Source organism: Ursus americanus, chromosome 15 (genome assembly GCF_024610735.1).
Source record: "Ursus americanus isolate L20-20 chromosome 15, mUrsAme1.1.p, whole genome shotgun sequence".
NCBI lineage: Eukaryota > Metazoa > Chordata > Mammalia > Carnivora > Ursidae > Ursus > Ursus americanus.
Window position 1 is genome coordinate 14570159 of NC_142141.1, and position 26786 is coordinate 14596944.

Sequence of the window (26786 nt, forward strand, 5' to 3'; positions counted from 1 at the left end):
TGTCTACCAAATTTGGAAGTTATCTTCATGATTTTCTGACTTAAAATACACTCGGTACATACTAAAAATTTATTTTGGGGGCCAAGAGTTAGAATCTCAGAGAAGTTGCAAGTCGTGATTTGCTTTCAATGTGTGTGATTTTTGTAGATGGGTGGCAAAGGACTTGATTCCTGTTGGATAACTCTTTTGGGGAGCTGGCTTTCAAAGCTTCTGAGATCTAGACACAGCTAGAGGGTCAAGTGACTCTGGTCAGGGGAGATGGATCCACAGGTACTAGAACAGTGAATAGAGAAAACAATGATTTCAGGTCACATGTCACAAAGGCAATTAATTTTTATGTACCTAATTCTCTTTCAGCAAATGGGTACAGCACGTATCAGGGAAAATAGCATTTAGAATTTCCTCATTTGGTGGTGCTTGGCTGGCTCAGGTGGTATGTGACTCCTGATCTTAGGGTCATGAGTTCAAGCCCCACACTGGGGGTAAAGATTACTTAATAATGTAGATAAAGTGGCAAAGGTTATGTGTACTTTACCCCAATTTAAAACAATTTTTAAAGAATAATTTCATTTGGTGATTCTCTCTCTCTCTCTCTCTTTTTTTTTTTTTTTTTTTTAGATTGAGAGAGTGCACGTGCTAACATGCACATACGCTTAGGGGAGGGGAGGGACAGAGGGGGAAGGAGAGAGAGAATGTAAGCAGGCTCCATGCCCAGTGTGAAGCCCAGTGGAGCCCTGAGGCAAGACTCTATCTCAGGTCTCTGAGATCATGACCAGAGCCAAAATCAAGAGTCAGACACTTAACCAAGCCACACAGACACCCCCATGATTCTCTTATATTAAGAAATGAAGGCTGCTGTATGGGTACGGATATACTGATAGGTATATTTTCCACAACAATTGGATTATTCTGTTCAGACATCTTACAGAATATTTTCCAACCATTAACATATTACTTTGTTTTTCTACTTGCAACTACATAGTTAAAACTTCTTGTGCACTCACAAAATGCATTTGGTAAAATAAACTAGTATAAACCTAAATAAACATAACAATGGGTCTACTGATACCCCAGAAACTATATCCATTCCCTTCATTTTTTTTTTATAGGCGGTGTTTGTACTTGGGATGTTTATGTGAAATTCTACTCATACCTTATATAAGTTATAAAAAGGTAAACCTGGAATTAATGTGGTCCAAAGTTCTCATGAGAATATTCTGAGCCTGCTCTCTTTTCCTTGAGGTCACAATGCTGGGTAGTTGCAAAAACAGAGTTAGAATAAAATTGATTTGGTTTTCTTTCGAGATTCTTTATGGCTTAAAGGCCAACAGTTATATTTTATTTTTATGGTAGATTAATATAGATAGATATAAATGAATGTAGAAAATGTATATACGTAATTATAACCCTTTAAGTATTTTTGAGTCTTTTTAAAATAGATATATATACTGAAAATGACACTGATCAAGTAATTTTCACAAAATGACCTACCCATGTACCCGGAATACAGATCAGGAAATGGTATTAGCAGTTCCCAGATGCCTCTCTTGTGCTCAGAAATCTTCTTTCCCATCCCCATAAGAATTCTCCTTCATCACCATAGATTAGTTTTGATTCTTTTTGAATTTTATATAAATGGAACTTAAAATATTCTCTTTTGAGTTTGGTGTTTAGCTCTACATTATACATGGGGATTCATTCATGTTATTGGTAGTTTATCTGATTGTTGTAAATTAGGTAGTATTGAATATGCTGTTGTGTGAATATCCTCCAGCTTTTTTTATTCATTCGGTAGCTGATAGGCATTTTAATGGTTTCAAGACATAAGCTCTTACAAAATAGTGCTCTGAGGGGTGCTTGGGTGGCTCAGTTGGTTGTCTGCCTTTGGCTTGGGTCATGATCTCAGGGTCCGGATGGAGACCCGTGTAGGGTTAGGGTCCAAATTTCTCACGAGAATATTCTGAGCCTGCTCTCTTTTCCTTGAGGTCACAATGCAGGGTAGTTGCAAAAATAGAATTAGAATAAAATTGGATTTTCTTTCAAGATTCTTTCTATTGTGCCTCTGGCTTAAAAGCCAACAGTTATAGTTTATTTTTATGATAGGTTAATACAGATAGATATGAATGAATATAGAAAATGTATATATGTAATTATATCCCTTTAAGTATTTTTGAATCTTTTTTAAAATAAATACATATGCTGAAAAGGACACTGATCAAATAATTTTCACAAAATGAAAGCGGGGAGTCTGCTTCCCTTCTCCCACTCCTCCTGCTTGTGCTGTCTCTCTCTCTTTCTCTGTCAAATAAATCTTTAAGAAAATACTGCTCTGACTAATCTCTTTCAAAAATACAAATATATACATTTTTACATAGATGAGTATTTTAAATTAAAATTTCGCAAGTCATAGTAAGGGGCATTCATCTTACAGATTTTATTTTGAAAGTTCTCTTTATCGCTCAACTGCCTATTATGGGTGAGGATTTTCTGTGCTTTGATAAAAATTCAGAGGTAAAAACTGTAGACCCCACTTTTAAGATGTTTATAGCTTTATAAGGAAGGCCATATCATGTAGACGTTTTGCAACTTTGGGGAGGGATAAAGATTTTGTGACCAGATTTTTACCTCTGAGTTAACGGTTTTTACTTACCTAGTAAATTTCCAACTTAATACTTTTTTGTCATAATTTTATATGTGGCCCTTGTGCATTAGTTTGTAATGTAAAATAATTTTCTGCACAGCTCAACACAAGCCTGAAACCCATAGGTTTCATGGCAATAGCAGGAATTTTTTTCCTTTAATAAATATTATTAATTCTCAGCTGCCAAACTAGGGAGGTGAACAATTTATTTTTGTGTTTATTTACTATTTTTTTTTTTTAGTTTTTATTTAAATTCTACTCAGTTCACATACAGTGTAGTATTAGTTTCAGGTATACAGTTTAGTGAGGCAACTCTTACATACGGTGCCTGGTGCTCATTACAACGAGTGCGCTCCTTCATACCCATCACCCATTTAACTCTTGACCTGCTCACTTCCCCTCCAGTAACCATCAATTTGTTCTCTGTAGTTAACATTCTGTTTCTTGGTTTGCCTCTCTCTTTCTTCCCCCTATGATTGTCTGTTTTGTTTCTTAAATTCCGCATGAGTGAAACCATAAAAATATGGAACATTTCACAGATTTGCGTGTCATCCTTGGATCGGGGCCATGCTAGTCTTCTCTGTATTGTTCCAATTTTAGTATACGTGCTGCCGTCGTGAGCACAAGAGGTCAACAATTTGATAGAAAACACCTTTCAGAGCACTTTAAGATTCTCTACTGTTTAGTTCCTAGGTAATGTCACTGTGCCTAAAAACCAATACATGTTCAAAAGAAATGCATGTTGGCTATGTAACTTCATATAAATGACAGAAATGACAATTTTGAGAGAAAAACTGATTCACTACTCTATTAGGTAAAAAAACTTCTCTCCTTGACCAAACTTTGTTTAGCTTCTCTGAGCCCTTTATGTAAAATAGGCTCAACTTTTGGACTCATGCATTCCTATTTGCATTGCCCAGTTTCAGCAAGAATCCTGTTGAGTCAGTCTAGCAAAAATCCCTAAGCCTTGAAGTGTCCTTCTTGTAATTTTCCATCCACTGAGCCCTACTGTACTTCATGGCCTTATGGGAATTTATATTCCCACTTGTCCTTGTATTTGTGGTTGAACCCAATTTCTTTTCCCCACTGCAAAGCCTCCATTGCAGTAGTCTCCCTTGAGTAGTCTTTCCTAATGCTATTAACAAGTGTCCTGAATAATTACATTCTAGTGGGGATTTTTTAATGAAAAATGTATTATCCTGAGGAAACCCAATGATCCACCACCTTCTAGTCTTGTTTTCTATCTAGACAGAAAAGATATAAATACAGTTGAAATTGGAATAATACAAGTTTGTACTGTTCTTATCCACTTATACACAGATTTTTTGATACAGTTCTGTAAATGTGCTCTTATGATTTTTAAAATAACTTTTTCTAGCTTACTTTACAGTAAGAATGCAACATATAATACATATAACTTGCAAAATACGTTAATCAGCTGTTATGTTATCAATAAGACTTCAGTCGACATTAGGAGGCTGTTAAGTTTGAGAGAGTCCAAAGTTATATGCTTATTTTTATTTGCACAGAGCGTCAGTACCTAAAACCCTGAATTTTTAAGGGTCAACTGTATATTAAAATTAATGAAAGAAAACCAGATTAAGTCATCCTCCCCATATATATATACACACACATATATATGCATATAATATATATTATATATAAAATATATAATATTATATGTATATGGGGAGGAGTAAGGATTTGGGGAGAAGTAAGGATTTGGGGAGGGGTTAGGATTTTATGATTAGATCTTTCCTTTCACATTAATAATTCTCACACCTATTGAATTTCAAATACAGTACTTTGTTGTTGTTGTCGTTGTTGTTGTTGTTGTTGTTGTTGTTGTTGGCAATACAGTGTAAACTCTGTAAGGAAAAGCTTGTGACAATAGTTTTTGCCATGATATCTCCAAAGCACAGTGCAGTGCTTGGCAGATGGCAAGTACTCAACATATTTATTGAATTGAATCATATCTTCATTACTTTACAAAAGCAACAAGTGTTTTGGGGGGAAAAAGTAAAAGATTAATAGGGGAGAGGCAGAGTCAGTAGAGGCTTAAAGGAGAAAAGGAACTAAATTTAAGTACCAAGTATAATTGCGCTACTATTCAGCAGGGTTCAAATCTGGTCTTCACGAGGACTCAGTTCCTTCTCACTTTCAAGGGAGCCAGAGCACGGTTCACTAAGAAAGTCATAGTCTTGTACCCTGTTGGACGCTGAGTTCAGAGGGTGTATAAATTGATCCATTTTCCATCTGGTTTTATTTGTGGTCACTTTAGCTTAAATTGTATCCAATAAAGTCTCAATTGTCCCTATAGTCATTTTATTTACAGAAATAGGACTCTGGCTTTGCTAATTTTAGCTTCAACCCAGTATAGAATTGTACCCTTGGGGTACCCCTAACTCAGAAGCCATGTTTCTTTTTAAACTGAGCAATAGCAGATGAGAAATATTGCCTCAGAAGATCCACATTTTGTTACAATAGCTCCAGGCTGCTTTACCTTATAAATCACTTACTGACTTGGACATTTGCCATAGGACTCACCAGAGGGCCATAGCTATTAGCCCACATTAACTCCCCAAAAAGCAGTTTTCTGAAGGCATTTCCTTGACTATTATAAAGCCAATTGGAAAGTTGTTCATGTTGAACAGAATATATGGTGTAAAATATCTCAGTTTTTAGTACTCATGTGATTCCCTTTAAAGACTACTTTTTTTCATGGATTAGGCATCAACTGAAAAGACCTAAACCTTTATAATCAGAGTCTTGATGACTATGAGGCAAATGAAGAGGCATGTACTAATTTTTGAAGATTTACTGGATAATTTCTTTTTCTCTAGACCCATTCTCCAGCCTTCCTCACCATGAGGTATACCCCATAAGGCTAATCTCTCTAGCCCACACTTTCTGGGTTTCCTTGCCCTTCTAGTTTCCATTTGGTTTGTCCAGTGGGATGCTTTAGGTAGGAGAGGAGAGATTTCTGGCTGTTTTTGCCCACCTCCCTCCCTGCCTGGCCACTGTTTGGCGGTGGCTATATCATTGATCTGAAATCACAGCTCCTGTTGTGTGGCTTCTATTCTATGGCATTTTCTAGGCTCCAGTACTCCTTTCTCTTGCACTTTCAGGACTAGAGTGGTATAGAGGCAGAATAACGACGCCCCAAAGATGTTTAGGTTCTAATCCCTGGAACTTGTGAATATGATGCCTTACTTATTAAAAAGGACTTTGCCGATGTGATTAAGTGTAGATCAAAGGATTATCCTAGATTATGTAGGTGGGCCCAGTGTAGTCACAAGGGTCCTTATAAGTGGGAGGGCAGGAGGTCCAAACTAGACGTATGGTGGAGGAAGCAGAGGTTGGAGTGATGTAATTGCTGGCTTTGAAGGTGGAAAAGGACCACTGGCCAAGGAATGAAGGAAGCCTCTAGAACCTGGAAAAAGCAAAGAACAGGTTCTCCCTTAAAACCTCCAGAAGAAACTCAGCCCAGAGAATATCTTTAGCCAGTGAGACTACTGATTTTGAAGTATGATCATGAATTTGTCCTGTTCTAAATAACTAAATTTGTAGTAATTTGATACAGTGGCAATAGGAAACTAAAGCAGACGATAATGGCTTTCCCATGGTACTACACTATCCTTTCACTGGTGAACCTTAATATTGCCTACATCTTTGTGAATAACCCCTTCATTCATTTTTCATTTACCCCCTGAGTGTACCATCTGATTTCTGCCAGGACTCTGTTAAATGTGTATACTTTATTTAGTAAACCACTTTTAGAGATTTATTCTATTTAAATAGCGGGAGATAGACACAGTGCCTGAGGTAAATACAGATATTCATTGTATCATTATAACAATAAAAAAAGACATAACGTAAATTTTCAGAATAGGGACTGGCTAAATAAATTATGGTACAGCTGTATGATATAACAATAGAATGCCAGAAAGTGTTTATTACATATGTACATACATACATGTATAACCGTGAAAAAAAATCAGGCTACAAAATAGATCTATATCTATACCTATATCCATATCACGTTTATACCTCTATTATCCATCTATCTTACTAGATAAAGAAAAAAAATAAATGATGCTTTTAGTGGTTAACTCCTGCTAGTAGATAAAGGATATTTTTTTCTTTGCAGTTTTTCATATTTTCAAAATTTTTAAAAAAGTTTTCATTGGTGTTCAGAAAGTTTTAAAGCAGCAACGGGTTCTCCACACATATGGTGGAATGCTTTGTATTACAGAGAAAATCTTTTTGGGTTTCACCCAATTAGAATAATTTCTTTTACCTGCAACTATGTAGTGCAGCTCCATTTTAGGTACTTGTATTCTTATCTGACTCCTTTATCATATTATGGGCATTTTGAATCAGTGAATGCCTTAAAATTTATTTCTTCCCATACTCACCGTACCCTTTGCGAGGCTCTTAATATGTGTTTACTGAAAGTTTTATATTAAATTGATTTTACAGATGCTTAATCAAAACTTCTTTGATGAGGGACCCATAAAAAATACAAGTAACAGAAAAAATTAAAAGGCAAATTTATATAGCAGGGAGAGAGAAGATAACCTGATTTAAGATGCAAATGGTGCTGAATTATTTATATCAGATTCTTGTCACAGAATTGTTCATTTAAAATTTGTTTACTAAGAAGATTGAATCAATATAAGTACTTAGCTGAGGTAAACATTAGGATTAGGCCACTCAACAATCCCATTAAGTACTGGAGGAAATAAAATAGCCTATCATACTTTAGTCGGATTGGAAAGGCTTCATGGACTAGGTAGAATCTTTAATTAGCAACTGTTCATTGTGTGAACAGAGAAAGGCATTCCAGTAACCTGGCACCATTTTGGAAAAGACTCAAGGAGGAAATAGGACGAATGAGCCAAGACAACTGTGTGGCGATATCACACAGTTTCAGAGAGTCCAAATGTTAGATGGTATCAATAACATTAGAGTGATAGAATTAAGATGGGTTAGAAGGGACCAAAATAGGAATAGTCAGGTAAATCCCCAGATGTGGGACACCTGGGTGGCACAGTTGGTTAAGCATTGGACTCTTGGTTTTGGCTTAGGCGGTGATTCCAGGGCTGTGAGATTGAGCCCCGCTTAGGGCTCAGCCCTCAGTGCGGAATCTAAAGATTCTTTTCCCTCTCCCTCTGCCCCTTCCCACCAAGTTCTCTGAAATAAACAAATCTGAAAAAAAAAAATTCCCCAGATGTGACTTGAAAATGTCCAGTGACATTTTTTTCTTTTTTATGGAAAGAGTCCTAGATTAGGAATAAAAGTCCTCGTGTTCATTTCATTAAGGATCTTATAAATTTAGCTACAAAATAATTAGCTTAGTTATATTGGAAAAACATATTATATTAAAATGCAATTACACAGCTATTGATAATGTCACTTATGTTCATTTAGCAGTCCAATTAGGCATTTCTATATTTTTAAGGAAAATCATTATTTTTTTTTTACTTTTTAAAAGATATCTACATGTATATCTTTATTTGTGTCATCTACGGCAATTTAAATGATACTATTCCAACTGGGAGTAGTTACCAGTACTTGGCTCTGTAATTTTCTTTACGTACACCAATTTCCCAAGCATGGTATATCAGTAAAGATATTATTATTTGTTTATTCCCACAAAGTGGGAATATATAGTAATTCACTTCACAAATGATTAATCATTCTTAAGCAAAGTTAACTGTGATCCTGTGCCCTTTCTTTTCTGACCTTTCATATATGTGCTGAAGAAAATTATTAATATTCAGTCCTTCTTTGGTATTAACCCAGTTACTCCTCTCCTCATAATAAAACTGAGTTATAAAAACCATTATTCCCATTTTCAGGTATAATAGCTCTCGACAGGGACTGGATTTGAACCTCGGTAAACTGAAACGAGAACCTCTGCTTTGCCATTTTATTACACAAATAAGGGAAAACCTTTATTTATATCCCAAATATGGCAGAAGAAAGTTACAACTGGATTTACAATTGGTCTGTGATTTTTAACCTCAGAACAAGTAATAAATAAGTCCTACCACTTTCTTGATATAGTAGAAATAATGAGCCTATAGAGATGAGTCATGGGAAACTCTTTGGTTATCTATTGTCTCAAGCCATGATGGACAAAGGCCAACTCTGGGTCTGGAAATTTTCAGATAACTGGAGATCTCTTTTTTCAAACAGAATTCTGAAAGCAATAGGTAACATTGACCGTCGATTGATCATTACATTAGGTAGAGAACAAAAGAAATGCAAAATTTATCATCTTATCTCTTTTGCTGGGTATTCTAAAATTTCTGTCTCATTGCAATAAAGTAGAGTGAGGTCAAGATCAAAGAAAGAAGGCATCTTCAAATATGGTGGATCCTAAAGCATTAATAGAAAGATAAAGTATTCCAGAATTTTACTTCCAAATCCTGAAACGCAAAGACCCAATAGAAAGAAAGAGCAACAGTCAGATAGATGCCTCTCCCAGGTTTGTCATCAACTGGCTGTGTGACCTTTGGGCAATTAAACCAGCACTAAAAAATACAGCAGAGCTTTTGGTCTAGGTCATTCTCCCTTTCTCCTACACATTTGACAAAAATTCATAGTGACAAAGCATAGAGCTAGCAATTTTTGACATAATCCCCAAAGACCGCAGCATTTGGTTAATTTAATTTGACCTTCATCACAGACAAAAATTGTTGTTACAAGTCAGAATAATATTGAGACTTACTTAAAAGGGGGGATGAAGGCCATACAATGAATATGCACTCAGCTAAAGATAAGGGCATTGGGTTAGAAGACAAAACCCAAGTGAAAGCTATTTTTTTTTAATGTCTGGAAGGTGAGAAAGAGATCTTTAAATTGGATGCAAGCAGCCATGAAAAGCCAAGAGAATGACAGGCAGAGGAAGGTTAGGGCAGCTGTGCTTGCAAAGGCTTACGCTACTTTCGAGAATTTCAAAGGACTTCAATAAAATATGACACTGTCTTTGGAGCATGTCTCCGTATGTTTTTTTTTTAAGTTTGGGGGGTACAGAGAAAGGTTCTTTGGCCTTAAAAGTAGCTAATGCGTAAGATTTCCTCAACAAGAGAGTCTCAGATCTTCAAATATAGTTTAAAGGAATGTTTGCAATACAAATACTCCTGAAAAATGAAACCTCATTCTGTAGAATCACTTTAAGACAAACATGAGCATTGCTGGATTTTTTAAGGAAAACTGATCTGACGGAGGTGGGGGGATCACGGCAGCAGAATATCAGAGGCCCTGGAAATGAAGGAAGACACTTCTGACCACTTGTTGAGTGCTAAGTGCCACTACATGGGGTGGCATCATTATACCTTTTGCTGGTAAAATGGAGGCTTATAGAGGATGAATTAACAATTGTCAGACAACAGGTAAATAGTAGAGTTGGAATCCCAATTATATCTGACACCAGTGCCCACGCTCTTAACCACACCACAAGTTTTGAGGTTTGAGCTTTACTTATTTGGTGACATTTCTTCCTTCCATTTCCATTCCTTACCCCAAATATCTCTCTTAATTTCTTTGAAGTGGGAATGCATAATAGGATCATACAGCTCACAAATCTCGCAGAAAGGGAAGGCAGCATTGGAGAACGCTACAGGAACCAGGGGTCACAATCTTTACAACAAACAAGTCCAGCCAGACCACTGACGTGTCACCATCAGTTAGAATGCAGCATTTTTATTGTAAAAGAAGTCCACATATTAGGCAATTCCCTTTGTGAAAAGGTTTTTTCAAATACATAGATGGGGAGCAGCTAATAATTAAGAATTAGATTACATATAATGTATATTCATATTGCCAGTACTATGCACACATTGGAAAGCTAGCTTTTTTTGAGTGTCTCCATTACAGAATACATTTCAAGTTGACAATAATGTATTTCTTACCATTGAAAATTTGCCAACAACTCTCCCAAAGAGTCAACATTAAATATGTTAACAATTCAAAACATGAAAATAATTAATTCTATTTACATGTGTTTGAGGTTATATACTAGAGCACTGATATATTAAAGGTTTGTAAAATTGGCAGCTAAATGTGTTTCAAGATTCATCCAGATGACTCAATGAGGACCTTACGTAGTTTTATAACAAAGCTTTCTTTTCTATTCTTTTTAGATTATCAAGTTAATACTGGCTGTGATTGAATTCTTAGAGAAATGATTGCCATAAAGAAGAACTGACAACGGGTGCTATTTTAGAAAACTAAGGTTTCAGTATACGTACATGGAGGTGGAGCTCAACTCCTCATGTTTGAAGTCCGGGACAACCACTTCATGTGGTTATCACATAGCTGAATGAGGCCACAGTCATAGGTTCAAACTCCATGTAAGTCACTGATTGATTTGTTCTTTCAGTTTTTAAAAATTAATCTTTAGTACTTTTCTTTTTTCCTTTTTTTTTTTTTAAACAGAGCATAGAATACAACATTCTGAACACCAGTCAGGTATGAATCCTGCTCTTGCCTGTCATGTCTTCAAGTGAAATTGTGGGTGGATGGGTCAAAGCTAACTCATCCCCAAACCTGGAAAAAAATATACAAACTCTAATTATGCCTTAGTAGACCCATTTCTGTGCATAAACATAGGACTTAGTATGGACTTTGGCTATTTTTGTTCATTATCAAAAATTTATTTTAGGCAAAGGTCTTTGGATCCTTCTGTTAATTTTCACAAGACCAAATAACAGTTGACAATGCTTATGTGAAAAGATGAATCACTGGTTCCACCTGGCTCCAAGAGAGTCACAGAAGCATATGAAGCCAGTTCACTTCAGACCTTATCTGTTGAGCACCAACTATGTGCCAGGCACTATATAAGGTGCTGAGGACCCAAAGAGGAAATGACAAGGATTCTGCCCACAAGGCACTCACAATCACTAGAAGCAGATCTTGAGATGGAGAATAAATTCTGTTATCCTAAAAGGAAGAAAAAATAGCTGCAAGCACATACAATTACTTTATACTCTATGAAATTGGGCATATGTAGAGGTGGCAAATGTCAATTATTTAGTTTCTATTTTACTGAAAGTGTTTTAATATGTCCTACATGGAAAAAAATAAGCTGTTCGAATCTTCATGCGTGAGGGAGGAGGTAGAGAAAATTCCTCCCTCCATTTCCAAACCCAAACCCTTATAATTACATTCATGATTCTTTTATAGCCCAAAGACACAGAATAAAAGACAATGCTTTATGATGTTAACTTCATTCCATTTATTTTGGCTCTAAAGAGATGCATGCATTAAACTTGAAGCATTCTACGCTATTGAAATATTTACATCATTGTACATGTGATGTGGAGGAAATTTTCTTCCTATCTTGGGATAGAGGTGTAATAGATTTCTAGTCTAGGCTTTTATAGTTAAAGTGACTTGTGATTTTTTTCAAATGAGGGAGATATCCTACGGACCAAATTTACTACAATCTGCCCCCAAATGAACATAGGGTAGTTTTGGACCTTTGCATCTAATTGTAATTGGAATTGATTAAGGACACCACCACTGTAAGTAGTCATGGCTTCCACTATTCCAATCATTGTAGCTGAAAAATATCTTGTTTGATTTCAGTGTTCTTGCTCTAATTTCACTTTGCCTTGCAGGTTTGAAACACAGCAAACATTAAAGTTCAAATTACACTTACCACAGGAGAGTTGGGCGCAAACAAGATGACATTAATACAATTTAGCAGGTTAGAACATAGAAACAAACTCAAATGATCATAAACCACACAGGGGATTATTTAAGTGGACTTAGGAAGGACATCTTCTCTCCATGAGATTTAGTGAATAAGACCCACATCAATAAAACCCATACCTCTTTCACAGGTAAAGGTAGGAAACCCAATAAACCAGATTGAACAAGCAGAAGGCAGTGGGGAAGAAGATCCGTGCATATGAGTCCATTTTGGCAATTCGAATATGTATCCTCCCGTGTCTCCAAGCTCCTGTTCGGCAGTCTTCAAAACAGCAGAAGAAACTGGCACAGTCCTTGCCATCCAGACACTCATACCCATATTCTTCATCTCTCTCTTGAAGGTGAGTGGCATTGTTCATTTGAATGGTTGCTGATCTTGGGCGGATATCAATGGTAGGGGCCTGAGACAAGGGTAGGGAAGAAGAGTTAGTTATACTTGATAAATCCTAGACTAGGTCTCCACAATGTCACCAAGGTGAATGATGAATCTGAAAATGAGTACTCAGGAATTGCTATGAAATTGTGATCTACAATGGTAAAATTGAACTTAGAAGGATAGCACATTTGCAGATTTCAGATTTTGAGCTTAAGCAGTGCAGCTGAAAATAATACCATCAAGCTAATAGCTATAGCAAGAAGATTGAACACCAAAAGAACTCAAAGTTTAAAGATTTAAATCAAACAACTACATGGAATCTTATTCTAGTAAATATTAGATGTGAGGTTGGTTACATGAAGGCATTTAATGGTGTTGCATGTGAGTAGAACAGAGAAATAAAATGCATCAATTTTGAACTCAAATTTTATGTCATGCTTACCTATAGGCAAATAGTAAACCCCATTACACTGAGCAAATGTACTAAATGCTATTAAAAGAAAATGTTAAAACATAAATATAGGAGTTTTCTGAGTTTATACCACAAATGGTATGGCTTATGTTTTAAAGAAATCAGTGTTCTGTCTACCATTCAGCATCTAGAAGCTTCAGAATGTCAGCAATGCTTACCTAATGTGAGTGAAAATTCAGAAAAAAAATGCTACTACCTTTTTACTATTTGAGAAGAAACTAATACCAACTAATTGAATGATAATTTAATCTTTGCTGCCATATTATGAAAGTACTATAAATCTCAGTGATTAATTAAATTTGGAGAAGTTAATTTTAGGATATTATAAATATGAACTCCAGTGTCTCTAAGTTATTAGAATTCAACTGGGAAAATAAGTATTATTGCATTATTGCATGATAGAGCCAGAAGGCCCCTGGATTACCGTAAAAGGAAGGGATGGATATTTTAACTTAAAGCATTTCAAAGACAGTGTTAATTTTATACAATTGATAGGTTCAGAATTCAGAAAAATGGAGATTATTAAAGTTACTTATCCAAAAACAATCCTGTTTTGAATTGGGATTTAGCGAGTTACATTTTAAGAGCATTTATGGTATATATGGTAGGTACAGTCAGTGAATTTTATCTGAGAAGAGAGGATAAGTTTTGGCTTTGATATTTAAAGAAGCCCTTTTTTCTAATGACATGTCCTAGAGCATATAGCTTTATAGGGTCAAACCTCTGCGGATTAGTGTAGGGTTGATGATTCAACTCGAGAAATCTAATCTATAGAACTTTCTTCTTAAAATGCTCAAGAATGCTTAAATATCTACTCTCTAAAAAACAACAAAAAAAATCGAAACACCATGTAAGCGTTAATAATTAAATTCAGCAGTTGCATGCGGTGAATTTTCATTCCAAAAACATTATACCTTGAAGGAAAACATCCGAAGAAGCTTTGGGTTTGTAGACAGAAAAGAGAATTGCATTTTTTTTTTAAATTAAAAGAAGAAAAAAAAAAAAAGAAAAAGACAGATAAATTAAAAATACACATTTCAAAAACATAGTAAAATGAACTGAAATTATAAACACAGAAGGACAATTCTGGGCTTGGAATAAAGTACATGCCTAAAGTTGGAAAACTGAATTTGGGGATTTCAAGAAATTAATCCACAATTATCAAACTGCAAAAGTCAATGTTCACTTGTGAGGAAGCTTTCCATTGCCTGGCTTCCCTGTATAAAAGTACTGATTTGATTTTCTAATTAACATCAAGGAGGCCTTACTAGGTAAGTCTTAACACAGTGAACCAAAGGGCATATTTAATGAAAAAATGAAATTTCATCTTCTCATTCACAGTTTAGGCTCTTTCTAGTTGTGATAAATCATCTAATTGGCTTACAAGAGGGAAATCCATAAAATTTTCAGGTAATTTGATTTTTTCAGTTTCCGTAATCCCCTCTGCAATGATGTAGCTGTTAGAAAGAGTGTAAGGGCTTTTTCTGAAGGACTCTTGTTTAAAAGCTCACCGTCACATCCTTGTTAATGCTGGCATGTAATAATGCTGAGTGTCACAGACCCCTCTTCTTGGGGAAAAATGTAATGGAAAGTGAAAGATGGGGAGAAATAATAATTTTAAAAAAATAAGGAAAATAAAATAAGGATAGAAAAAATGCAAACAGACAGGGAAGAAAAGGACTGCATAAAGCATAGTGAATATTTGGGAAATTAAGGATAAGCATTTCTTTTTGTATTAATCACCAAGAATAATGATGCTTTTTTCTTTACCTGTTACAGACTCTTACATTCAGATGTAAGAAGGCATACAAATATGCCATTTGTAGAACTTCATCAGGGTTCCTGGAGATCATCAGGATACAACCTAGAATCAGCTGTATTTCCTCATTAAAATATAGTACCCTCCAAAGTTGGTGGGTCAGAGAGCTAGCCACTATCAAGGCCCTCATGGCCCCTATGACAAACCAAGAAGGTATAAATTCAGGAAGCTAGGGTGACTTTCTTTGCCCCTAACTTAGAAGGGAATGGACCTTAACTTCCATGGGGCTTCCTAGAAGCCAGACAGCCACTATACTCAGGTGCATAAACGGGTAGCTACTTGCTCTCTTCAACATCTATATTAAAGGACAATTGCATTAGGCTTGTATATTTGTGCCTTATCATCTCTGTTTAAAGTTTGGTCACAAGGCGAAGTCATCCTACCTTTTTCCAAATCATTGAAATGAATCCAGGTTCAAAACTGTATAAATCATCAACATCAACCATCATCATCAACTATTAACGGTAAAGACTTTCATTTGTAAGGCACCATTAATGCTTTTTACCTTCATTACTACAGCAGCCCTTTAAGATAAGTATTTCTTATATATGAGAAAACAAAGACACAGGGAGGCTAAGTAACTTGCCCAAACAATAGATGGTCCATTTCATTTAAAAACAAAATGAAACATTTTGAGTATGAAACCAGTCGTAGTCCTCTGGTGGTAAAACACACACATACAATTACTTGCAAAAGTGTGGTGATCTTTGAAACTTCAGGAACATTGTGGCTTCCCAGTGGAAAGCCTTGAATGAAAATGTTAATTTAAAACATGAATAATTTAAGAATGTTATAGTAAGTAGCAGAAAGATGACAATCAATGAAACCCAGAGTAACAGCAACTAGAAAATAAATGCATGTCTCAGCAAGGTTTATAATCCCCATGATATGAAGAGAATAAGAGTCTGCCTTAGTGAATCAATCAGGTCTCTCCCAAGTAAATAATGACCAAAACTAATTCTTATGGCCTGGCCAAACTCATACATTCTGCTTTCGTTCTGGAGCCCAAAGTGTTGAGGCTTAACCTGCAGACAGGCTAAGACCAAGCCAAAACAAAACCAGGTGGCCTTTTACATAAAAATTTCAGTGATCCCAATGAGAAATGATACATACAGGGTTTTTCTTCTTTTTGTCTTTATCCTTGCTTGGTTTCCGGTTGCTGACAAAATAATGCAGGGTGCCATATTCCACCAAAGCAGAGAAGACAAAGATGAAGCAAACAGATACAAAGAGATCCATTGCTGTAACATAGGAGACCTTGGGGAGTGACTTCCGGGCAATGGTGCTGAGGGTGGTCATTGTCAGGACAGTGGTGATACCTGAAGAAAAGTACAGTAAAACAGCTCATGTGACCTCATCAGCAAGGTGGGTAACTGAGTCACTACTGAGACCAAATTTGTTTTGTGACTTTTGATAAGCAACCTCAGTAATGGGGAAGGAAGCATAACTGTAATCCATTCACTCTGACCACGAATATTTATTGCCTGCTTACTTATCAATTACTCTGATAAACACTGACTACATGCTGACAACTAAGACATGTTCCCTGACCTTATGTACCTTATATTTTAGTGATAGAGAACACTATAAATCAAGTGAGCAAAGAGAAGTATAATTGCAAATTATGGCTTTGTGATGGAGAACAGCAGGGATGGTGAAAACCTAATTAGATGGAACACTGAGGAAAGACATCTTTGAGGAGGTGATATTTAAGGAGAAGTTTAGAAGACACCAACTTCCGACTAATTGCAAGGTAATTAAAGGAAGATACTGAGGAAGGGACACATTACCTTTTTTAAAAAATTTAGAATACCTAGCATCTGGGGAGAGGCAAGGGTAATCAAGGTGATGTTGAGATAATAGAAGTTATACAGAGCATGCAAAGAAGGTCACACTTTATTTAAAGTACAAGGAGAATCCATTAAGGGTATCAAATAAAGGAGATGACCTAAGTGACATGTTCTGATTAATGAACTTTTTAAAGACTATTAGAGAGAAAATGGTGCAGAAGGATCCTGAGCTCACCACTCCCACAGATATACCAAGGTGTAACAACTACAAGTATTGCAACTCCCTCTGAAAATGACCTGAAGATTGGCAGAACATATCTTCTTTAACAGCTAAAGTCATAAAAAGAAAGCCACATCAAGAAGGGTAGGAGGGAAGAGGCATGGTTAGGAACCAAACTACTGCTGTGACTACCCAGAAGTAGGAGGGACAGCACAAGCATGGAGGAACAAGGGGATGGGCACCCCCATCCTTGGGTGCCTATACTGAGATGGGCCCCCATAATGTCTGGTTTTAAAAATCAGCAAGCCTTAACTCCAGGAGAGCCAGAGTCATAGGAAACCAAGTCTCTACTTTTAATTAAAGGGCCAACATGCTATATTACTCAGCATGTATTCCAGCAGAGAAGAACCAGTTTGATAAGTGCCTGGGTTATACATGATGAAGATTTATTGACTGATTTTTTAACATGTGTCAGAGGGGCAAGAATCTGCAGAAGCTTTCTCCAGGAACAGAAGTGCTGATGGGCACCATTTTTCTTACCCTATTTCAGCCTAGATGGCTATATGCTTGCAAAAGCCAGTTCTGAAACTCTCTACTTGCTAGCAGCACTTGCCCCATTCCATCACTCAACAGATCCATCTTACATAATCCACCCTCCCCTCCAAAAAGACTCCTATCCTGCCATAACTGGGCAGGTGGCCCTTGCCAGAATCAGTGTTCCCCCAAAGCAAACCTTGCGCCAGGGACTGGGGAGCTAACCCCACACACCAGCATGCCCATAGTAGCTATAACTAAGCCTCTCAGCTCATTGTTCTAGGGGCAGATCCTACCCACCACTGTGCCCACAGCAGTCACAGCCACAACAGGAGGGTGTGCACAACCTACACAGAGGACACCCCTGGAGCACCGGGTTCTGGTTATCAGGAGGGGATTGTGCCACAGGGCACCTTCAACATCAACATAAGGCTACTACTTTCAAGGTCAGGAGATGTAGGACCCACCTGATAAATGAGGAGACATAGGAGTATGTTTCAACAAACAAAAAACAAGACAAAACCACAGAAAAAGAGCTAAACAAAATGGAGATAAGCAAACTACTTGACAAAGAGTTCAAAGTAATGGTCACAAAAATACAGAACTTGACAGGTGAGTGAATGAACTCAAAGAAACAGAAAATTAAGAGCCAAAAATACAAAAATTAAAATTAAAAATACCCTAGTGGAAATCAACAGAAGATTAGAGGATGCAGAATGAGCTAGCTGGAAAACAGGATAATGGAAAGCACCCACGCTGAACAGCAAAAACAAAAAAGAATTTTAAAAAATGAAAATAGGTTAAGGGATCTCTGAGACCACATCAAGCATGCTAACATTCGTATTTTAGAGGTTCCAGAAGAAGGAGAGAGAAAGAAGAGGACAGAAACTTATGATAGTTAAAAACATCCCTAATCTGGGAAAAAAAAATAACAGACATCCAGGTTAGGAAGCCCCTAGCAAGTTAAACCCAAGGAGGTCCACAATAAGACACATAATTAAAATAGAAAAATTTAAATAGACAATCTTAAAAGCAGCAGGAGAGGGACGAACAATTACATAAAAGGGAAAACTCTCTAAGGCTATCAGCCAATTTTTTTTTCAGCAGAGACTTTGCAGGCATCATATTCAAAGCGCTGAAAGGAAAAAAACCTACAAGCAAGAGGACTACATTTGGCAAAGCTATCATTCAGAATTGAATGAGAGAGAAAGTTTCCCAAACAAAAGTTACAGGAGTTCATCACCATTACACTGGCCTTATAAGAAATGTAAGACAGACTTCTTTAAGTGGAAAATGAAAAGCCATAACTAGAAATAAGAAAATTATGGCAAGAAAAATACATTAAAGGTAGCAAATTAATCACTTATTTAGCTAGTATGAAGGTTAAAATGCAAAATTAGTATAATTGATTATATCTACAAAAATTAAGGAATACATAAAATGAAAAGATTAAAATATGGCATCATATACATAAACATGGAGAGTAAAACTGTAGTGCTTTTAGAATGTGTCTGAACTTAAGCAACCACCGACTTAATATAGACTGCTATATACTTAGGATGTCATATATGAACATCATGGTAGCCACAAACCAAAAATTTATACCCCCCCCCAAAAAAAACCAAAGTGAGAGTAATTGAAGCATAACCCTAAAGAAAGTTCTCAAACTATAAGGGAAAAGAGCAAAAGAATATAGGAAGAAAGAAGAACTATAAACAACCAGAAAACAATTTTTTAAAATGTCAATAAATACATACCTATTGATACTTTATAAATGGACTAAATGCTTCAATCAAAAGACAGAGTGAACAGATTAAAAAAACAAGACCTATCTAAATGCTGCCCTAGAAGAGAATACTTCAGACCTAAAGACATACAGACTGAAAGTAAAGGTATGGAAAAATATATTCCATGCAAATGAAAGAAAAAAAAGCTGGGACAGAAATACTTAGAAGGGCATTACATAATGATAAAAAGACCAATGCAGCAAGAAGACATAACATTTGTAAATATCTCCACACCCAACATAGGAACACCTAAACATATAAAGCAAATATTAACAGACAAAAGGGGGAAAATTGTCAGTAATACAATAATAGTAAGGGATTTTAACAGCCCATTTACATCAGTGGCTAGAATATCCAGACAGAAAATCAGTAGAGAAACAGTGGCTTTAAATGACATATTAGACCAGATATATACAGAAAATTCCATTTAAAATTAGCAGAATACACATTCTTTTTCAAGTGCACATGGAGCATTCTTTAGGATGGAGCACACATTAGGCCACAAAACAAGTCTCAATAACCTTAACAAGATTGAAATCATCATTTTCAACCACAACGGTATGAAAGTAGGAATCAGTTACAAGGAAGAAACAGAAAGACATGGAGTCTAAAAGGCATACTACTGAAGAACAAATAGTCAAGGAAGAAATCAAAGAGGAAATTTAAAAATATGTGGTGGGGTGTCTGGGTGGCTCTGTCATTTAAGTGTCTGCCTCAGCTTAGCTCATAATCTCAGGGTCATGGGACTGAGCCCTGTGTTGTGTTGGGCTCCCTGCTCAGCGGGGAGTCTGCTTCTCCCTCTCTCTCCGCCCAGCCCCTCTCTGCTCATTCTCTCTCTCTCTCTCGAATAAATAAATAAAATCTTGAAAAAAAATATATATGGATACAAATGAAAATGGAAATACTATGGTTCAAAATCTTTGGGATATAGGAAATTTATAGCAATACAGGTCCACCTCATGAAACAATCAAGCAAAAAAATCTCAAACCTAACAATCTCAAATCTAACCTTATACCTCAAGGAACTAGAAAGAGAAGAACAAAGCCTAAGGTTAGTAGAAGGAAGGAATAATAAAGATCAGATTGGAAATAAAAGAAATAGAGACTAGAAATAAAAGAAATAGAGACTAAAAAAGAAAAGATGAAACTAAAAGCCTGTTCCTTTAAAAGATAAAATTGATAAATCTTTAGTATCAAGAAAAAAATAAAAGACACAAAATCAGAAATGAAAGAAGTTATAAGCAACAAGACAAATATAAAAAACAACAATATAAAAAATTGTATGCCAACAAATTGGACAACCTAGAAGAAATGGATAAATTCCTAGAAATATACAATCATCTAAGACTGAATCAGGAAGAAATAAAAACTGAACAGACCAATTACTAGTAATGAAATTGAAGTGGTATTCAAAAAACTCCCAACGAACAGAAGTCCAAGACCAGATGGCTTCACAGATGAATTCTATTGAACACTGAAAGAAGAGTTAATAGCTATCTCTCTCAAACTATTCAAAAATGGAAGAGAAAGGAATGCTTCCAAATTCATCTTATGAGGCCAGCATTACCCTCATACAAAAAAAGACACTACAAAGAGAGGGACACAGAGAATTGCAGACCAATATCCCTGATGAATACAGACATAAAAATTCTCAACAAAATATTAGCAAACTGAATTCAACAATACATTGAAAGGATCATTCAACATGATTAAGTGAGATTTATTCCAGGGATACAAGGATTGTTCAACATGTGTAAATCAATGTGATACACTACATTAACAAAACAAAAGATAAAAATTGTATGAACATCTCTATAGATGCAGAAAGACACTGGACTGAATTCAAAATCCATTCATGATATAAATTCTCAACAAAGTGGGTATAGAAGGAATGTACCTCAACAAAATAAAGGCTATATATGAAAAACCCACAGCCAACATTATACGCATTGGTGATCTAGATCTAAGATCAAGAACAAGACAAGGATATCCACTCTTACCACATTTATTCAACATAGTATCAGAAGTCCTAGCTACAGCAATCAGACAAGAAAAAGAAATAAATGGCATCTGAACTGGTAATAGGTAAAACTGCTATTTGCTGATGATGTGATACTAATATATAAAAAACCCTAAAGACTCCACCAAAAAAAAAAAAAAAGAAATGGAACGAATAAATGAATTCAGTGAAATTGTAGGATGCAAAATCAATATACAGAAATCTGTTGTGTCTATACATTAACAATAAAATAGCAGAGAGATTAAGAAAACAATCCTCTGTAATTTCATCAAAAACAAAATACTTATGAATAAATTCAACCAAGGAATTAAAAGACTTTACTCTGAAAAAGATAAGAAATGGAAGACAACACAAATAAATGGAAATATATACCATGCTCATGATTTGGAAGAATTAATATTGTTAAAATGTCCAAATTATCCAAAGCAATGTACAAATTCAGTACAGTCTCTATCAAAATACCAATAGCATTTATTGCAATCCTAAAATTAGTATGGAACCCTAAAAGACCCTTAATTGCCAAAGCAATCTTAAGGACAAAGCTGGAGGTATCAAAGTCCCAGATTTGAAACTATACCAGAAATCTATAGTAATCAAAATGGTATAGTACTGGCACAAAATCAGACATATAAATCAATGGATTGGAATAAAAAGCCCCCAAATAAATGCACGCTTATATGGTAAATTAATCTATAAGAAAGGAGGCAAGAATATGCAGTGGGAAAAAGTCAGTCTCTTTAATAAATGAGTGTTGGAAAAACTGGACAGCTACATGTGAAAGAATGAAACTGGATTACTTTCTTGCATCATATACAAAAATCAACTTAAGATGGATTAAAGACCTAAATGTAAGACCTAAAACCATAAATCTCCTAAAAGAAAACATAGCTAGTAAACTCAGGAACCTCAGCGTTTGCAATATTTTTTCTGAATATGTCTCTTGAGCCAAGGAAAACATAAGCAAAAAAATAATTGGGACAGAATCAAACTAAACACCTTTTTGCATAGCAATGGAAACTATCAACAAAACAAAAAGACAACCTAATGAATGGGAGAAGATATTTGCGAATGACTTACCTGGTAAGGGGTTAATATCCAAAATACATAAAGAACTCCTACACCTCAACACCAAAAAAAAATAAATAAATAACCTAATTAAAAATGGGTAGAACCACCTGAATAGACATTTTTCCAAAGAAGACTCACAGAAATAGCCAAGAGACTCATGAAAAGATGCTCAGCATCACTCATAATTAGGGAAATCAAAACAATGATAAAATATCACCTCACACCTGTCAGAATGGCTAGCATCAAAAAGATAAGAAATGAAAGTCATGGCAAGGATGTGGAGATAAGGGAGCCCTTACATACACTGTTGTTAAAAATATAAATGGGTGTAGCCACTCTGGAAAACAGTATGGAGTTTCTTCAAAACACAAAAAATAGAAATACTATATGATCTAGTAATTCCACTTCTGGGTATTTACCTGAAGAAAATGAAAGCACTAATTCAAAAGTTATATGCACCCCTACGGTTATTGCAGTAGTATTTAAAATAGCCAAGATATGGAAGGAACCCACGTGTCTACTGATGGATGAACGGATAAGTATGGACTATTTCTCAGCCATAAGAAAAAACAAACAAACAAACAAAAAAAACAAAAAACTTGCCTTCTGTGACAACATGGATGGCCCTAGAGGGCATTATGCTAAGTAAAATAGATCAAAGACAAATGCCATGAATCTAAAAAATAAAATGTGCAAATGAGCAAGCAATAACAAAAATAGAAACAGAGTCATGAGAACTAAGGGAGATGGGTAGGGGTATAGGCAAAATAAGTGAAGGAGATTAAGAGGTACAAACTTCCAGTTATAGAATAAATAAGCCCCAAGAACCATGAGGCTCTCTTGGGTCATTATATCTTAGTTTAGTATCAAGTTTCCTCGGTGTATTTTCTGTTATGAAATTCCAAGAGAGGAAAGATTGGTGTTGGTTGAAATAACTTCGCAGAAAAGAATAGCCTTTCATAGACAGGGATGATCAAGAAAACTGCAGTTATAAACTACAATCGTAGCCTTTTTCCTATATTATTATTAGGTAATAGCCCGCCTCCCTTTCTAATCTGTAAACTATGTGACAACAAAAGAGAACTCTATCTTAATGTCCTTTGTCACTTCATAGACAAGTATAGTGTTGGGACTCAATAAATACCCTTTGAACATATAGATGAAGCAATCAATGAATAATGTATCTATGATAGGTCAAAGAGACTCATCCTACATGACTTGTGGGAGAGAGTTTTAACTATACATAACAAGAGCTAACATTTATGGATCTCTTTCTTTGACCACGTACTTTATATTATTCCACAAAATCCTCACAATGAGGATTATCAGTTATGCTTTTTTTACAGATGAAAAAAACTTGAGCACAGAAAGAATAAGGAACTTGTCCATTGTAAAAAGTGAGAAAGGTGAGATACAAGCCTACAAAGTCTGACTTAAAATGCTATGCTCTGCCCCACATTGTTCTATTCCCTCTCTATGAATATGTACCTAATATGCAGCGTGAAGCACCAGACACTTGGGAGCTAGTGTATTTTCCTAACTCAGGATGATATGGACTGTGGGTCTTCCATATTGACATGGTAGAACCTTAGCAATGGTCAAGTTTCTCACCTACAAACTGGAGGTGGTGTGGGGAGGGGCATACCTCATAGTGTTCTTGGGAAGATTAAACTGAGTAATGTTCATTAAGTGTCAATTCCTAGTAAAATATCAATAAATGTGAGATTTTTAGAGAAGAACAGTCTGCTTCTCAAACTAAAAAAACTTCACTCAAGCTGTCCATGCAATAATTCATGGAGAAGTTCGTGACTAGACGTGATGACAGTTGGTATATATTGAGGGGAGAATTTAAAAACTAAATTGGCACCTTGGCCTTCACTTCACATTCAGGCCTCAAGCCACACTTGGTCTATGGAGGAGTGACAATGTCACAATTCACAGTAGATACCATAGACAAGTTCACTTAAGAAAATCTGACATATCTAACTTGTAAGTTAAACACTTATCTAGCAAGTTGAGAAGACGTTATTTAGGATACATGGAAGTTCATCACAGCCATGTAAAAGAAGACTCTTGAAGAACCGCTTATGATATTTTCAGGTTTCTGGCTGGAGCCACAGGGAAGAGAACAGTAGGTGGCAGACAAGTGGTAGTTTGAACCGATCCACCCACCAACAAGATAGCTGGGGGTGGTTTTTAAGTCCAGTTATGCTAAGCAAAGAATCAGACTTACCTGGGATAGACGAAAACTATCCATGCTTTTATCAATCCCTCCAGTCTTGCATCAGGTAAGCTCTTCAGGCATGCTACCTCACCTCAGATTACTCGGATGAAAAGTACCAACTGGTGTTTTTATTGTTTCATCCGTCGACACTGAACCATCATTAAGGCTTACCAGCTACCACCTGTGTGCCAAACTACATTCAAGTGTTACAAGCCCCAAGATGACTGCTTCCCACGCTCTTGTGGTCTGAGCTCAGAAAGCAGAGTCTGAGCCCCGTAGGTACACTTATCTCACTCATCCAACAACTTGGCTTTGACTATTCTGTGACAATAAACTTAAGGTCCACAGGTGTTTAGGGTCATCTGGTTTAACTCTTGACTGTAAACGTTGGAAAAGGTAATGTGATCACACATTAGAATCATCTGGGGAATTTTTTTTTTTTTTTAATCCTGACATGTGGGGCAAGCTCTCAAAATTTAAATAAGCATCTTCTGTGATTGGACAGAGGCAGCTATACACGTAAAGGCACCCTAGCGATGTAAACGTGCAGTTGGATTTAAGCACTGATCTAGAGAAGTGAGACAGCAAGGTTAACACAAATCGTCGTAGCTCAGCTGCCCCCCTTTCCCACAACTGGCCTTCAACAAGGCCTCACGCACAGAGCAAATCTAGACCCCATTAGCCAAGGTACAGATAGACCACCTGCTGGCCCTGTGACCTTGTGAATGTCATTTAACTTTGCAGCACCTCGGCTTCCTTAGCCCTACAAAATGTGTTCATAATTTTTATTATCACCACAACTTCTATATGAAGTTGTGAAGAGTAGAAAAGGCATGGGGACTCTATTAAACATGTGTGACTTGCAGTAAAAGATCAGCGAATAGGAGCACCTACCTGTTATTTGTTCAGGGGCCTCTCCCTCATTCCTCATTCTTTAGCTCACTCACCTTGATCCTTTCTCCTACAGCAGTCTTTTGCCAATGAGCACTCACTTAATGACTGGTTAAATGAATTATCAAAGTAGCCATTAGAGGTGTTTTGACCAGCAGAAGTCTGGACTTCAAGAGAAGAGACTGATCTGAAATCTTTCCCTTAAAATACTTTTGGTATGGGTAGATGGGAATGTATTAATGCATTTGTTCCATCCATTCATAAGAACATACGTTACTTGAGTCATCAATGAAGTATCAGCTATATGCCAGGCACTATACCGGGAATGAAAAAAAAATCTACATTCTGATGTGAGAGACAGACATATTAACAAATAATGCAATACATTCTACTTACAGCAACAATAGGCTCGACATACTTTGGGTTTGTTTCAGCTGGTAGCATTAAACAAGATATTCTCATTGTTGAATAGGACTTGTTACAATGTACCGCATATAACAGAAAAATCCAAACAAAATTATTTTGCAACAGATGGGAGACTAAATTAGGTTTGGAAAAGGACAAACATGCAAATGATGTCTTCTTCCCAGTAATCTCTTTTGCCCTCAGTTTTAATAACCTGGTACAGAGCATTTTGTCAGAAAATGATCTATAGTTGACCCTTGAACTACATGGGTTTGAATTACATGGGTCCACTTATATGCAGATTTTTTCAATAAATAAAGCATAGTACAGTAAATGTATTTTCTCTTATGTTTTTTTAATAACATTTGCTTTTCTCTACCTTTATTATAAGAATACAGTATATAATACATGGACATATAATACATGTGTTACTGGTAAGGCTTCCAGTCAACAACAGGCAATTAGTTTGGGGGGAGTTAAAAGTTATAGGTGGATCTTTGCACAGGTGGAGTTAGAGCTCCTAACCCCCATATATTTCAAGGGTCAACTGTAGGTGCTAACATTTCTAACGTCTTACTATGTTTCATGCGTGTTGCATGGAATACCTTATTTTCTTAAGTATTTTCTGTACCTAACTTAGGGTTTTATTAGATTAATTATTAATCTAATTAATTATTAGATTAATCTAATAGAAACCAACAGAAAATGATATATGTTTTACATTTGAGGAAAATATGATTTATAGAAATTAAGGAGCATTTCCAAGGCCATACTCTACATGTGGGACGAAATCCAGATTTATTGGATTTTAAC

General features: G+C 36.1%; 1 protein-coding gene and 1 non-coding gene across 3 annotated transcripts in view; both read right to left on the bottom strand.

The window, feature by feature from the left end:
• Positions 1-3158: 3158 nt before the first annotated feature.
• Positions 3159-3265, bottom strand: LOC123788653 (U6 spliceosomal RNA). Its single transcript, XR_006778566.1, has one exon. It is a non-coding gene; the product is annotated as a U6 spliceosomal RNA (small nuclear RNA).
• Positions 3266-10334: 7069 nt separating this feature from the next.
• GABRG2 (gamma-aminobutyric acid type A receptor subunit gamma2) overlaps positions 10335-26786 on the bottom strand; it is a 158979-nt gene continuing 142527 nt past the window's right edge. For both annotated transcript variants that reach the window (XM_087867818.1, XM_045792051.2), the window contains exons 8-9: positions 16148-16353; positions 10335-12768 (exon numbers count right to left, since the gene is read on the bottom strand). In XM_087867818.1, coding sequence (XP_087723944.1) covers positions 12493-12768; positions 16148-16353 — 482 coding nt within the window. In that variant the 3' untranslated portion in view covers positions 10335-12492. The remainder of the gene's footprint in view (positions 12769-16147; positions 16354-26786) is intronic.